Source organism: Coregonus clupeaformis, chromosome 20 (genome assembly GCF_020615455.1).
Source record: "Coregonus clupeaformis isolate EN_2021a chromosome 20, ASM2061545v1, whole genome shotgun sequence".
Taxonomy (NCBI): Eukaryota; Metazoa; Chordata; class Actinopteri; order Salmoniformes; family Salmonidae; genus Coregonus; species Coregonus clupeaformis.
The window spans coordinates 32559093-32572992 of NC_059211.1; the positions used below are offsets into that span (position 1 = coordinate 32559093).

Sequence of the window (13900 nt, forward strand, 5' to 3'; positions counted from 1 at the left end):
AAATGTTCTAATAAATGAGCCAACTAGACAAGATGCTCATGAGCAGCACTCACCTCAAGTTAGCTAACATTTCCTCAGCATAATTGTAGCCTAACCAATATCCAAATGTAGATTAACTGAAAACAAAAGTCTGACATTGATTGATTTATCAAGACGAGTCCCCATGCTTGTCTCAAAGCAGCACGATGGACCTGTCCCAATCAAACCGGTGCTGAAATGATCTTCTAGTTGACCACACGCGGGTAGGCTTAAAATGTATTACAACGATTGGAAGACTTTGAGAGTTTCAGTAAGCAACAATTTGATACATGCCTTCAATTGCATTAGCCTACTTCATTCCAATATTTTCATCATTCAGTGATATTTATTGGCAGGAGAATGGTTAACTGGCACTGCCTAACAACCATCAAGAGTTTAAGAGTGTATTGCGTGCCAATGCCGCCTCAGCATTACGGCTACATTTCATACTAAGCCGTAGGCAGAAGTTTACAAAATGATTACTAGGTCGTTAGGCGGAAATAAGGCTTTGATAAAACTGTAAAACGTCATAGTATTCTCTCTCTCTCTCTCTCTCAGTAAATGGGACATGACAGGATGGCAAGAGCGAGCTCAGTGGGTAGGGAGGGAAGGAGAAAAAGAGAGCATGAGAGAAAATGGGGGGGAAGGGGACAAAATTACAGGAAGAGACAGAGTAAGCTGAAAATAATACCAGAGCAAGGAGCAAGGTGGTAGAATCAGAGGGGATCGTATTAGCCTTCAGAAATCAGCATTTTCAAAACGCAGACCATTTTTAAGAAATCTGTGTTTTAAACCTTTTCACTTTATTTTGAAAGTCAACAGTATGGCTTTTGCTTCAAACGAGTTATAAGGCAACTATAGTTTTTCTGGAAGGTTTTAGAGAATGTGGCTAGCTAGCTTCATTTCCAAATGTTTTGCTCGAAGTTAATCTTGCATTTTAACTTGCTAAAACTACTGGTAAACATCAGTCAGAGCACTGTCTGAAGCGCTGTTCGTGAATGCAGGAATCTTATTGGTCAAGACGAGAGCAAAGATTTCTCATTCGAGTGGATAAGTGCAATTACGTTCATGATTTGGAGCAAACCGTGAGTGAAGCCGAGGAGCAAATACAATAAAAAGCATTTTAGATCCGAGTTTACAAAACGCAGCAAGATATTTTTTATTTCCTTTCATGCGTGAAAAACACAGAATTCTGCGTGATTGCAACCTCTGTAGTATTGATTCTAGTTTAGCTGAGAGAGCATTTTAACTACTAGAGTAACTCCCCCTACTATCATGCAAAGTGGGAAGAATCTTCCTCATCCCAACATGCTGGGCTGGATGCAGAGACCAGAGAATGGGTCTATTATCCTTCTCCCTGTGGTCTCTCTTTAGTTTCTCTGTCTTTCTGGGCCGTTCTGAAGCAGTGGGTGGAGTGGACACTCAGCGGCATCAGGCTGCCTCAATCACCATGCCAGAGCCATAGTAAATCATTCTGTAGTTGGCCGGCTGCTCTAGAAGGGGTAGGACTCAGAGAAGGAAGAGGGCCAGTGGAAACCATCTATCTTCCATCACACAGAAAACTACTGGTAGCTACTTACAAAATAAACCTGTATGAAATGACAGGCAAAAATGTTAACTAAACAAACATATTTTATATAAAATAGACTATTTAGGCCTAGGCCCTATGGTCATGTATAACCAACGGTATGGCAAAGTCAATATATAGGCCTAGATTGTACTAGTAAATAGATGGTACACCAATAAAACCTATTTAAAACACACCTAAAGTCCTACAAATATAATGGATTTGTCTCCCTAATCCTCATCCATTCCAAAAGACACCAACCACACTGTGACAATGGCACACACACAATGACACAGAGAACAGAAACAGGACACAGAGAGCAGGAGGATAAAATGGGGGTTGAGAGGAGGGAGAGAAGGAGTGAAATAGGGAAGGTGGGAAATGATAAAAAGACAGCGATAAAAGAGAGAACAGGCAAGGGAGATAAATAGAGTGGGAGAGACTGGAAACTGAGCTGCACTTCCTAACCTCCTGCCAAATGTATAACCATATTAGAGACACATATTTCCCTCAGATTACACAGACCTATAAAGAATTTGAAAACATATCCAATTTTGATAAACTCTCATATCTATTGGGTGAAATACCACAGTGTGACATCATAGCTGCAAGATTTGTGACCTGTTGCCACAAGAAAAGGGCAACCATTAAAGAACAAACACCATTGTAAATACAACTCATATTGATGTTTATTTATTTTCCCTTTTGTACTTTAACTATTTGCACATCATTACAACACTGTATATAGACATAATATGACATTTGAAATGTCTCTATTCCTTTGGAACTTTTGTGAGTGTAACGTTTACTGTTTATTTTGTATTGTTTATTGTCTATTTCACTTGCTTTGGCAATGTAAACATATGTTTCCCATGCCAATAAAGCCATTTGAATTGAATTGAGAGGGAGGGGGAGAGATTGAAGGAGAGATATTGAGGAGGCTGAAACAGGAGGTGCTGTAGACTACATATGGAGGGAGGTATGGACGGACAGAGTAAGGAGAGAAGGGGGCAGGAGCGGCAGAATACACCACAGCCACACGCAGATTCCAGTTTCCGGAGCTTTCTGACATCTCAATAGAGACATGGGGGGGGGGAGGGAGGAGGCAGGGGGGGGGGAGGAGAGGGGGGAGGGAGGGGGATTTTCAATAGGAGATGAGCAACTATTTTCTCTCTCTTTCTGTTCTCCCCCAACCCTTCACACAACCAATTCAATTTCAATTCAATTTAAGGGGCTTTATTGGCATGAGAAACATATGTTTACATTACCAAAAGCAAGTGAAATAGATAATAAACAAAAGTGAAATAAACAATACAAATTAACAGTAAACATTACACTCACAAAAGTTCCAAAAGAATAAAGACTTTTCAAGTGTCATATTATGTCTATGTACAGTGTTGTAATGATGTGCAAATAGTTAAAGTACAAAAGGGAAAATAAATAAACATAAATATAGGTTATATTTACAATGGTGTTTGTTCTTCACTGGTTGCCCTTTTCTTGTGGCAACAGGTCACAAATCTTGCTGCTGTGATTGCACACTGTGGTATTTCGCTAAATGACTATGATGTACATGTAAATGTAGATATGGAAGTTTATCAAAATTTGATTTGTTTTCGAATTCTTTGTGGGTCTGTATAATCTGAGGGAAATATGTGTCTCTAATATGGTCATACATTTGGCAGGAAGTTAGGAAGTGCAGCTCAGTTTCCACCTCATTTTGTGGGCAGTGTACACATAGCCTGTCTTCTCTTGAGAGCCAGGTCTGCCTTCAGCTGCCTTTCTCAATAGCAATGCTCACTGAGTCAGGTATTGTGCCACTGTGTACTCTCTGTTTAGGGCCAAGTAGCATTTTAGTTTGCTCTGTTTTTTTGTAAATTATTTTCAAATGTGTCAAGTAATTATATTTTTGTTTTCTCATGATTTGGTTGGGTCTAATTGTGTTGCTGTCCTGGGGCTCTGTGGGGACAACCATCTCCTCTCGCTTCTTCTGAAACCAAGAGAACACACACTATAATCACACACACACACACACACACTAGACGAGTGCCTGTGAACCAGTCCCAAGTGCTTTGGGCACAGTGTGTGTCTGCTGATAGTGCTACCAGTAGCAAAGGAGGTACCACTCAACAGCCAGATATCCTCAGTGCTGAAACCATGGAACCATTCATTCATGTCCTCAATTCCATATTGCTCGGTCTTTCAATATTCCCTTCCACTTCTCAGTCCTGCAGCACACACACACACACACACACACACACCCCCTTATGTACTGCGGTTCCCCCGTCCCCCCAATAACACACAGATTAAGGGATCTCCAAAGACAGCTCTTCAGACAAACACATTTACACACTAATCCTATTACACTGAGAAAGGTATTTCTCTTCTCCCTCCACCCCTCTCTCTCCATCCGCTGACTGTCAATGCCAGTCAATATTACAGTTAGAAAAGGCTCTCATTCTCTCTCCATCCATCCCTCTATCAATCAATACTCCTCCATCCCTCTCTCTCTCCCTCCATCCACTCTAGCCGTCAATGTCAGTCAATAGCCCATCTCCGCTCATGACACTCAAATTCAAACCAGTTTTATTGCTACCCTGACTGTTCCAAGGTACAACAACAGACCCTGAAGTGAATTAATTATTGAACAATTACATGATGTCAGATTTAATTTGGCCTAAAATGAAAAGGATAACATACATTATTCCCTTGCTTTTCTATCCCATTTCTCTCCATCCTACTCTAACTCCGTCAATACTCACTCGTCTATTTGTCTCTCTCTCTCACACACATCTCCCGCTCATGTCCTCCTCTCCATTCCTCTCTTTTTTCTCTCCATTCCTCCATCCTCCACCCCAACCCCCAGTGTTCAGGCCATCGACCCATGACTGTGTGTGTGTGTGTCAGGAACACAGAGGAGAAGGTAATAGCCTTCGAACAGGATAATAGGAGAGAGGGAGGAAAACAGCAGGAGAGGAGAAAGAGAGGAAGGAAAAATAGTAAATCACGGAGTAACACAGAAACACTGAGCTGAAGACTCATGTCTTACTCCAATGTCCTTGAGGTGCTACAGTACCACTGCCGCCCACACACACACACACACACACACACACACGCACAACCTCATCGCACGCACACAAACACAAACACATACTTTCAAACCCCCTTGTTGTTACAAATAGGTCTGTGAGACTACACTTGAGTTATCCAGCAGACAAGGGTTGTCGGGGTAATGGGAGAAAGACTCAAGTGTTGCCAATGGGCGGGGATAGCACATAACACACGGCCAATAGAAGCAACTTGTTTTAAAACAACGATAAACACATGATCCGACAAGACAATATTAATTGACTCATTAACAAGGAATATCTTGGCAGATAACAAGACGCCTAATATATTTATAATATAGGTTGCGTCCCAAATGGCTACACTACAGTATTAGGGTATCCTGCATTGTCCATGGTACAATACACTAAAGTGGATACTGTCTAATTTGGGTACATTATATTGTGGCATAAATGCATGAATTTCTACTGCACTCCCCTGCAGAGACAAATAACAGGCTGTCTTAACATAAGTGATAGGACTACACTCCATTCCTGACTGAGGCATTTCATTATCAGAGTCTGACAAATGTGACACATTTGTTTGATAATGATATTATTGCTCTGCATTGTAATCAGTTGGCTGTGCCCTATGATGCCGGTGTGTGGGAGTGGTTCAGCATTAGAGGGCTACTTCTTTAACTTTGATCATCAGAATGAAGGGAGGCACACACACACAAACACACACAGTTAAAAAGAAACAGTTCAAGGCCAAATAAGCCCTGTATGATTCAGACCACTACTCCAAGGCACAGGATCACCAGACACACATCCCACTACAGAGCAATTCAGGACAAGTAGGTCAACACACACACACACACGGACAGACACACACACAAACAGACACACACACACACACACACACAAACATTGACACTGTTGCAATGTGAGAAAGAGGCTACACGCTGCGATACTGTACTGTCTGTGTCTGCCATGGTAATGTCATGCTCTCTTCCCTAGCAGCCCTGCTAGCCTGGAATCCAAACTGAATTCTTCCGTTTCATGTCACAATAATGGTGTATTTCAGTTTAGATCCATGCTAAAGCACTGCAGCATCTCCACTACAATACTGCTGCTCCAAAGATGTCCCCCAATAGCTACAACACCACCACTCTTCTTTATGCATCCTTCCTTTATTCATCCAGGTGAGTCCCACTGAAATAATAGGAATCTCTTTTTAAAAAGGAGCCCTGTGGTGTAGCCAATACTCATATTGCTTCTAAAACTGTATCCTATGTAATAACATGGTTGGAAATAAATAAATGCCCTATGTGACATCCCTACCCAGCCATTGAGAAAACCCCAATCTAGAACTATGACAGACAGGCAGCCAGACAGACAGACAAGCAGAAAGGCAGACAGGCAGACAGGCATGGCGGTCCAAGAGCCCTGACTGAACGGGGAGATATAAATATTTTAACCGCTGCATGTTTTGGTGAAACACGCAAGCCCCGACATATCGCTGCCCTCCCCTCTCCCTCTGCTTCACTCACTGGATCGAATGTCGGACTGCCAGGGCTGGGGTGGTGCAGAAACATAGCCTCTTGGCATATATATGATTGTGAATGGCTCAATTGGCTACCAACTGCTTGGTGAGTATGGTTAAATACCATTAAATATCATGAAACCACCCGAACAGGCCATCCATGCGTAAACGGTACCTGGGGAGATAATTGTGTAAAATGGCAGCATGCAGCATAACTACAGCTCAAGAGAGACTCGAGTCGGGTTTCATGTGGTGAATGAGAAGGAATGACAGGTGCATAGCAACCAGCGGGGTTGGGAAAGAAAGACGGAAGGGCAGCGACAAAAGGGATGGACGGGGAGTAGCGAGGAGAGAGCGAGAGAGGAATTTAACAGCTGTGCGTGTGCCTGTATCGATGCCAGTACGCTGATGCTGCTTGCCTACTCACTCAGTCCGAAGCCAAGCCCTACCACTCCCCCACAAAAATGGACTGGCTTTCTCTTGGAAAAGGAATGTTGACAGTGACACACATACTGAAAACATCACGACGTGTCTTTATCTGACAGCTAAATTCAACTCCATGGTGGATGACTGTCCTCTGAAATTCCAAATGCACAATAGGCTACAGCAGAATAGCCTTCTACAGCAATGACCCTGTCCTGCCTCTGTAAGAACTAACGGCCATTTAAAATTCACCAGGAGCCTATATAGGCTCCACGACATGCCGCTTAGAATAGATTCCCCTGCATGATCCACTATGTAAGCTTTCTATTCCGATGCTGCTGCTGAGAGAGAGAGAGAAAATACCTTGATAAATCCCATGTCGGAATAGCCTACTGCAGCGGAATAGCAAGGGACAGCCAATTCAGCTCCTCACTAATACGAAATTACATAATCCACTCTAGATCTCCATTCCAATCTGGGCGCACACACCACCAGCAATCCCACACTACAAGACTTTCCTGTAATTTCAACAGTAAAATACCATAAATGTGTTTTACAGCATTAACGCCTACTGTAGATTCAAATTGTCCTTTTCAGGCGCCAACCTCATGCTGTCGGGTGAGACACATGAAGTTCAGAATATTTTTGTAAATATATTTTTGAAGCGGCGGTGAAGTAGAAGAATCGTTTTTGGACTGATTTTTGCAAGTTGTTGAAAGGACCTGGCTGGCGTGATCTCTAAGAAGCAGACTGCAGTGGAGGTGTGGTAGGATTATCTGAGGAGTTTGGGGCAGCCTAAACCCAATGGCAGGAGCATAGGGTAGACCTCCAGTTGCTGATGTGAGCCGTGGAGCAGCTGCTGTCGTGGCCTCAATGGTGGAGTCCTCCTGGGAAGGTGGAGGTTTCCCCAGTGGTCCAGAGGTGCCCATGTCCCAATCAGGGCTACAGCTCAGAAAAGCCAAGGATCTGCAGGCATTGCAGAGGCTGAGCGTGTGTGTGGGGGGCCTGAAAGGGAAAGGAGTTCCACAGTGGAACCATATGCTGTGGTATTCAGCGGTTGTCCATGAAGGGTCAGTCTTGTGAGTGGGAGAGTCAGCAGCCATGTGTCAAGTTGGAACTTTGAAAATTCGGGTTTTCAGTGACTTCTCTGCAGCGCTTGCCACTGCGTTTGCAAACTGGTGAAGGGGAGAGTAATGTGAAGATGGCATTTTATTGCATTCAATGTATCTTCACTTATACCTTTTTTACATGTGTGATTGTGTTAATTGGGCCCAAAACTGTTTCATTATTCAAACCATTCCATTTACCATCAACTTCATCCTCAACAGCCAGTACTTTGTCTTGTCAATTTGAGTGTTTTCAGATGTGTTGGCCGTATCTAGTAATTGGCCACACCTGACCTTAATTGGTTTGTGTCTTGAAATGTGGTCTGTTTGAACAGTGGGAGAAAAAAACATGCTTGGAAGAGTTAGTAGACATGCTATATGCTCTGCAGGAATGGTTTTTGTTGTTGTTCTAACCTCTTAAACCCAAATATTGATTTATTGAATCCAGTTACTCTTGTTCAATGCCTCAATTTAGTTAATAAACTATATTGGATATATGGCTGTACAGATTCCTGGTTGGAATCAACCCAAGATGATGAACCCTGAAGATGGGACAAAGTGTATGACAAGGTGGCCCACAGGAAGCAAGCTGTTCTGAACCCCTACATTTCCCCATTGTTCCAAGAGCTCACGGAGTTTGAATGAAGACCTCTAGTGAGGTAAGTAAACTGAACAAAAATATAAACGCAACATGTAAAGTGTTGGTACCATGTTTCATAAGCTGAAATAAAAGATCCCAGAAATGTTCCATACACACAAAAAGCTTATTTCTCAAATGTTGTGCACAAATTTGTTTACATCCCTGTTAGTGAGCATTTCTCCTTTGCCAAGATAATCCATCCACCTGACAGGTGTGGCATATCAAGAAACGGATTAAACAGCATTACACAGGTGCACCTTGTGCAGGGGACAATAAAAGGCCACTAAAATGTGCAGTTTTGTCACACAACACAATGACACAGATGTCTCAAGTTTTGAGGGAGTGTGCAATTGGCATGCTGACTGCAGGAATGTCCACCAGAGCTGTTGACTGAGAATGTAATGTTCATTTCTCTACCATAAGCCGCCTCAACGTCGTTTTAAAGAATTTGACAGTACGTCCAACCGGCCTCACAACCGCAGACCACGTGTATGGCGTCATGTGGGCGAGCGGTTTGCTGATGTCAACGTTGTGAACAGATTGCCCCATGTTGGGGTTATGGTATGGACAGTCATAAGCTACGGACAATGAACACAATTGCATTTTATAGATGGCAATTTGAATGCACAGAGATACTGTGACGAGATCCTGAGTCCCATTGACGTGTCATTGTCGTGCCATTTTTTTAAAGGTATCCGTGACCAACAAATGCATATCTGTATTCCCAGACGTGAAATCCATAGATTAGGGCCTAATTAATTCATTTCAATTGACTGATTTCCTTATATGAACTGTAACTCAGTAAAATCTTTGAAATTGTTGCATGTTGTTTTTATATTTTTGTTCAGTATACATACACACAAGACACCAGCTTGATATGTCCCTTGTCACCTGTATTTTTACACACAGAGTAAGAGACCTGGTACAGTCTCTCATTCTATTCTTTATTTTTCTATGCTTGTCCTAAGGGTGAGAAGAGCTGACAAATCAGTACTCAGGAGGATTGTTACAGAGCCCCATGAGGAACATTACAGCATCCCTGCTGTAATGTGTTACAGTAAGGAACATATTACTGTGAAATATATTACAGCATCTAAGCTGTAAAACAAAATTACAGTATTACGCTGGCAACTCTGGTGACAGTATAATGCTGTAAATTTAGTGGGGAAAGTTTTACAGTGCATACATACACCTCATTAACCGTGACTTTACGCTCAATTCTGTACAAGCGAGCCGGTAGGCTGTAAAGCCACGGAGCCGGAGGGGGCCCTCCCGTTCCCGAGCCTCCCGCCCGCTGCCGGTAGCAGATGTGGAAGCAGGAGTCGGAGCCAGTGACGTCTTTCTCTCTGTTTGATAAACATGCTCGAATTTGCATAAAGCTCTATACCCTCACGATAAAAATGACACTTGTGATTTACATACGGGTGAATGACCCTGCAACACAAATTTAATAGGTATAAATTATTAATTCTACCTGGTGGGCTTGCTGAGGGAGAGAATGGGTAGGTTTGGCGCTCTCTCTCTGTCATCCAACAATCTCCATTCATATAACCTCACTGAAAAGGCAGGTAGTATGTAGGCTATTCTCATTTGAAGTCCTATGTAAACAGGTGTTTTTACATTTTTGGAATAGCTCATAGCTGGCTGAGCGAGGGGACAAATGGGAGGGTTCTAGATGTGGCATCCTCGGCTCGCGGGTTCCTTCTCGCTCGCAGATGGTTAGCTAGCCATCGAAATGCTGAGAGTTGGATAGCTAGCCCTGCCCAACTACCCATCAAATCGGTGTAATAACAACCCCATAAATGCGTAATAACACAAGTTTCACTAGCTATGGTTTCCGGTAAAAGCATATCAACTACAAAACTGCCTGTAGGTGTTTGTGTTGCCAGGTGAGATTCAAGGCTGAGGGAAAAGACCAGTGCATTCTTAGTGATGCAAACACCCTCACAGAAACAGATGCTGCTCGTGCCGCTGGATCTTGAGTTTCACACACCGAAGGGCTGGATAGGACAAGTCCTCCAGGTACCCGGTAAAGATGGCCAACGGGAGTAACATTACCACATAAACGAATAAACTGACCGAGAGGCAGGATAGCTCAATGCCCAGTGACGTTTGCTAAGAAAACCCAGCAGCTATCCTTTTGCCTCAGCTCAGTCCTGGCTAGGTCGCCAACGAAGAAGCATCGCTACAGAATACATTTCATTGGACACATCAGCGATATGAGAATATAAATCGTTTCAGCCTTACCTCTCTGCCATTTTCCCGGTAGTTCCCAATTAAAATCCGTTAGTAATAATAATCCCCAGAACGTCACCCATGTTGCCAAAATCGCTGTCTCCGCAGTCACCGAACTACTAGTACTGTAGCTCTCCTCGATGGAATATCATGCACTCACTCTCTCCTAGCACGCACTGCATCCCCGCTTCTCCGTCACCGAGCTGACCTCACCCAGTTTCAACCAAGAGCGCACGAACTGCGTTTCCATAGCAGCACGAAAACGCCAGGATCCCGACTCCGGAGCCTAGAAATAAGTATTCATAGTCTGATAGAATGCACCAACAACAAGCCACAACAAAATCTGTGACAAAGGTCGAGACCTCTTGGCAAAGTCCGTAATGCTCAAGGAAAACCCGTCCAAATACAATACAGAAGTAATTCAGTCATTCATTTATGAATTCATTCAACATTCATCCATAGGCCTGCTGCAATGCCTGACTATACTGTCGACTTTCCCAACGAATTTCACATTTTTTAAAGACCTTATTTGGTAGTTTCTCGCAAGTTAGACTATGTATCTAAAAACATATGAATCCGCGGTCACTGTTTGCTGTAGTGGGGGTACATCAATCTGGTATACATTTATTTGTTTTCAGCTCGGGGAGTAGGAGACTGAGCGCTCTGAGTGGGGCTGGGTTGCTGCTAATGATGGGCATCTGGCTGCTCCGTCTCTGGAGCCTGAAGAGTGAAAGCAGCGCCCTCTAGTGCTCAAGTGGGTTACAGACAACTCCACAGCCCTGATTGCAAAATGGCAATCTGCTTCTCCCCAGTGCTCTTTGGCTGCATTTGCACAGGCAGCTCAATTCTGATCTTTATTCCACGAATTGGTCTTTTGTCCAATCACATCAGATATTTTCACATCAGCTCTTTTTCAGAGTTGATCTGATTGGTCAAAAGGACAATTAGGGAAAAAAATATCTGAATTGGGCTGCCTGTGTAAACACAGACTTTATGAACTCTGCATAGTCATCAAACGAGCAAAATAACAGTATAGGAATAAGGTGGAATCATATTACACAGGCTCTGACGCCACCGCATGTGGCAGGGGCTACAGTCCATTATGGATTACAAAGGAAGACCCAGTTGTGATCTGCCCAACCATGCCACTCTACCAGACAAACTCAATGCATTTTATGCACGCTTCAACAATAACATCGTGCCGGGTGTGAGGGCCGCCACCGACCCAGAAGATTGGGTGAATTCACGTGAGTAAAGGTCAACACCAGCAAGGCCACGGGGCCCAACGGTATTCCAGGGTGCATTCTTAGAGCATATGCAGAACAGTTGCCAAGCATATTCACGGTAATTTAACCTCTCTTTGTCCCAGTCTGTAATCGCCACATTTTAAGATGACCACCATCATTCCTGTTCACAAGAACTCTAAGGCTTCATGCCAATCATGAAGTGCTTTGTGAGGCTGGTTATGGCACACATCAACTCTATCATCCCAGACACCCTAGACCCACTCCAATTTGCATACCACCCCAACAGATCCATAGACGACACAAACTCAAATGCACTCCACACTGGCCTCACCCACCTAGATAAAAATGAATACCTATGTAATGAACAGAATGCTGTTCATTGACTACAGCTCAGTGTTCAACACCAAATGTCCCCTCGAAGCTCGTCATCAAGTTTAGGATGCTGGGACTGAACACCTCCCTCTGCAACTTGATCCCAGACTTCCTGATGGGCCGACCCCAGGTGGTGAGGGTAGGCAACGTTACCTCCGCCACGCTGACCCTCAACACGGGGGCCCCACAGGGGTGTGTGCTTAGTCCCCTCCTGTACTCCGTGTTCACCCACAACTGCATGGCCGCGCACGACTCCAACACCATTATCATGTTTGCTGACGACACAACGGTGGTAGGCCTGAACACCAGTGACGATGAGACAGCCTACAGGGAGGAGGTCAGTGACCTGGCAGTGTGGTGCCGGAACAACAACCTCTCCCTGAATGTCAGTAACACCAAGGAGCTGATCGTAGACTACAGGAAATAGGGAGGGCGAGCACGCCCCTATCCACATTGACGGGGCTGCAGTGGAGTGGGTCGAGAGCTTCAAGTTCCTCTGTGTCCAAATCACTAAGGACTTTAAATGGTCCACACACACTCATACAGTTGAGGTAGAAAAGGTTTGGCATGGGCCCTCAAATCCTCAAAAAGTTATACAGCTGTACCATTGAGAGCATCTTGACTGGCTGTATCACTGCTTGGTATGGAAATAGGATTGCCCTTGATGGCATGGCGCTACAGAGGGTGGTGCGGATAGCCCAGTACATCACTGGGGCCGAGCTCCCTGCCATCCAGGACCTCTATATCAGGCGGTGTGAAAGGAAGGGCCGGAAAATAGTTAGACTCCAGCCACCCAAGCCAGACTGTTCTCTCTGCTCCCGCACGGCAAGCAGTACCGGTGCATAAAGTCTGACACCAACATGCTCCTGAACAGCTTCTATACCCAAGCCATAATGCTCCTAAATAGCTAACTAAATGTCTACACAGACTGAGTTGACCCTTGTATTTGATTTATATTCTCTATGCACACTCACAGGGCCCTACAAACTCACGCACACTGACACTCCAACACGCACACTCACTCCATAATTTGCTCACACACATAATATGCACATACATATATACTGACTCTACACACGCGCACACCCACTCACATACAATTATCATAAGTGCTGCTGCTAATCTGTTTATCATACTGTATATCCTGATGCCTAGTCAACTTACCCCTATACATATCTACCTCTATAACTCCAGTATCTCTGCACGTTGTAAATATGGTACAGGAACTGACCCTGTATAGTATGCTTGCTTACTTTCTCCTGTTCTTATTTCATATTTTTATTTCTCATGTGTTTTTGTTCTACCTTATGCAATACTGAACAAAAATATAAACGCACCATGTTAAGTGTTGGTCCCATGTTTCATGAGCTGAAATAAAAGATCCCAGAAATATTCCATATTGTGACGAGGTGAAATGAAGGAGTCAGGCGCAGGAGGTAAAATGCCGAAGTCCAGAGTTTAATGCGTTCACATATATCAAACGCCCCAAGCGTCAAAAGGAACACGCTCAAGGGAAAACATCCACCTTGGTATAAATACAATGTTGCGTAGCTCAACCGCGCTAACATGCTCTCACAATCACTCACAAAGACAAGGGGAACAGAGGGAACACTTATACACATACTAATTATGGGAATAAGCACCAGGTGTGTGTGATTGACAAGACATGACAAGTGGAGTGATGAGAATGAGATCGGCAGTA

The 13900-nt window shown here is 43.9% G+C and overlaps 1 protein-coding gene across 1 annotated transcript in view; it reads right to left on the reverse strand.

Moving 5' to 3' along the window:
• Positions 1–11165, reverse strand: part of LOC121533891 (rho GTPase-activating protein 39-like) — a 155363-nt gene extending 144198 nt beyond the window's left edge. Inside the window, exon 1 of the mRNA XM_045205461.1 lies at positions 10592–11165. Within this exon, the coding sequence (XP_045061396.1) occupies positions 10592–10602 (11 nt within the window). The 5' untranslated portion in view covers positions 10603–11165. The remainder of the gene's footprint in view (positions 1–10591) is intronic.
• Positions 11166–13900: the final 2735 nt, after the last annotated feature.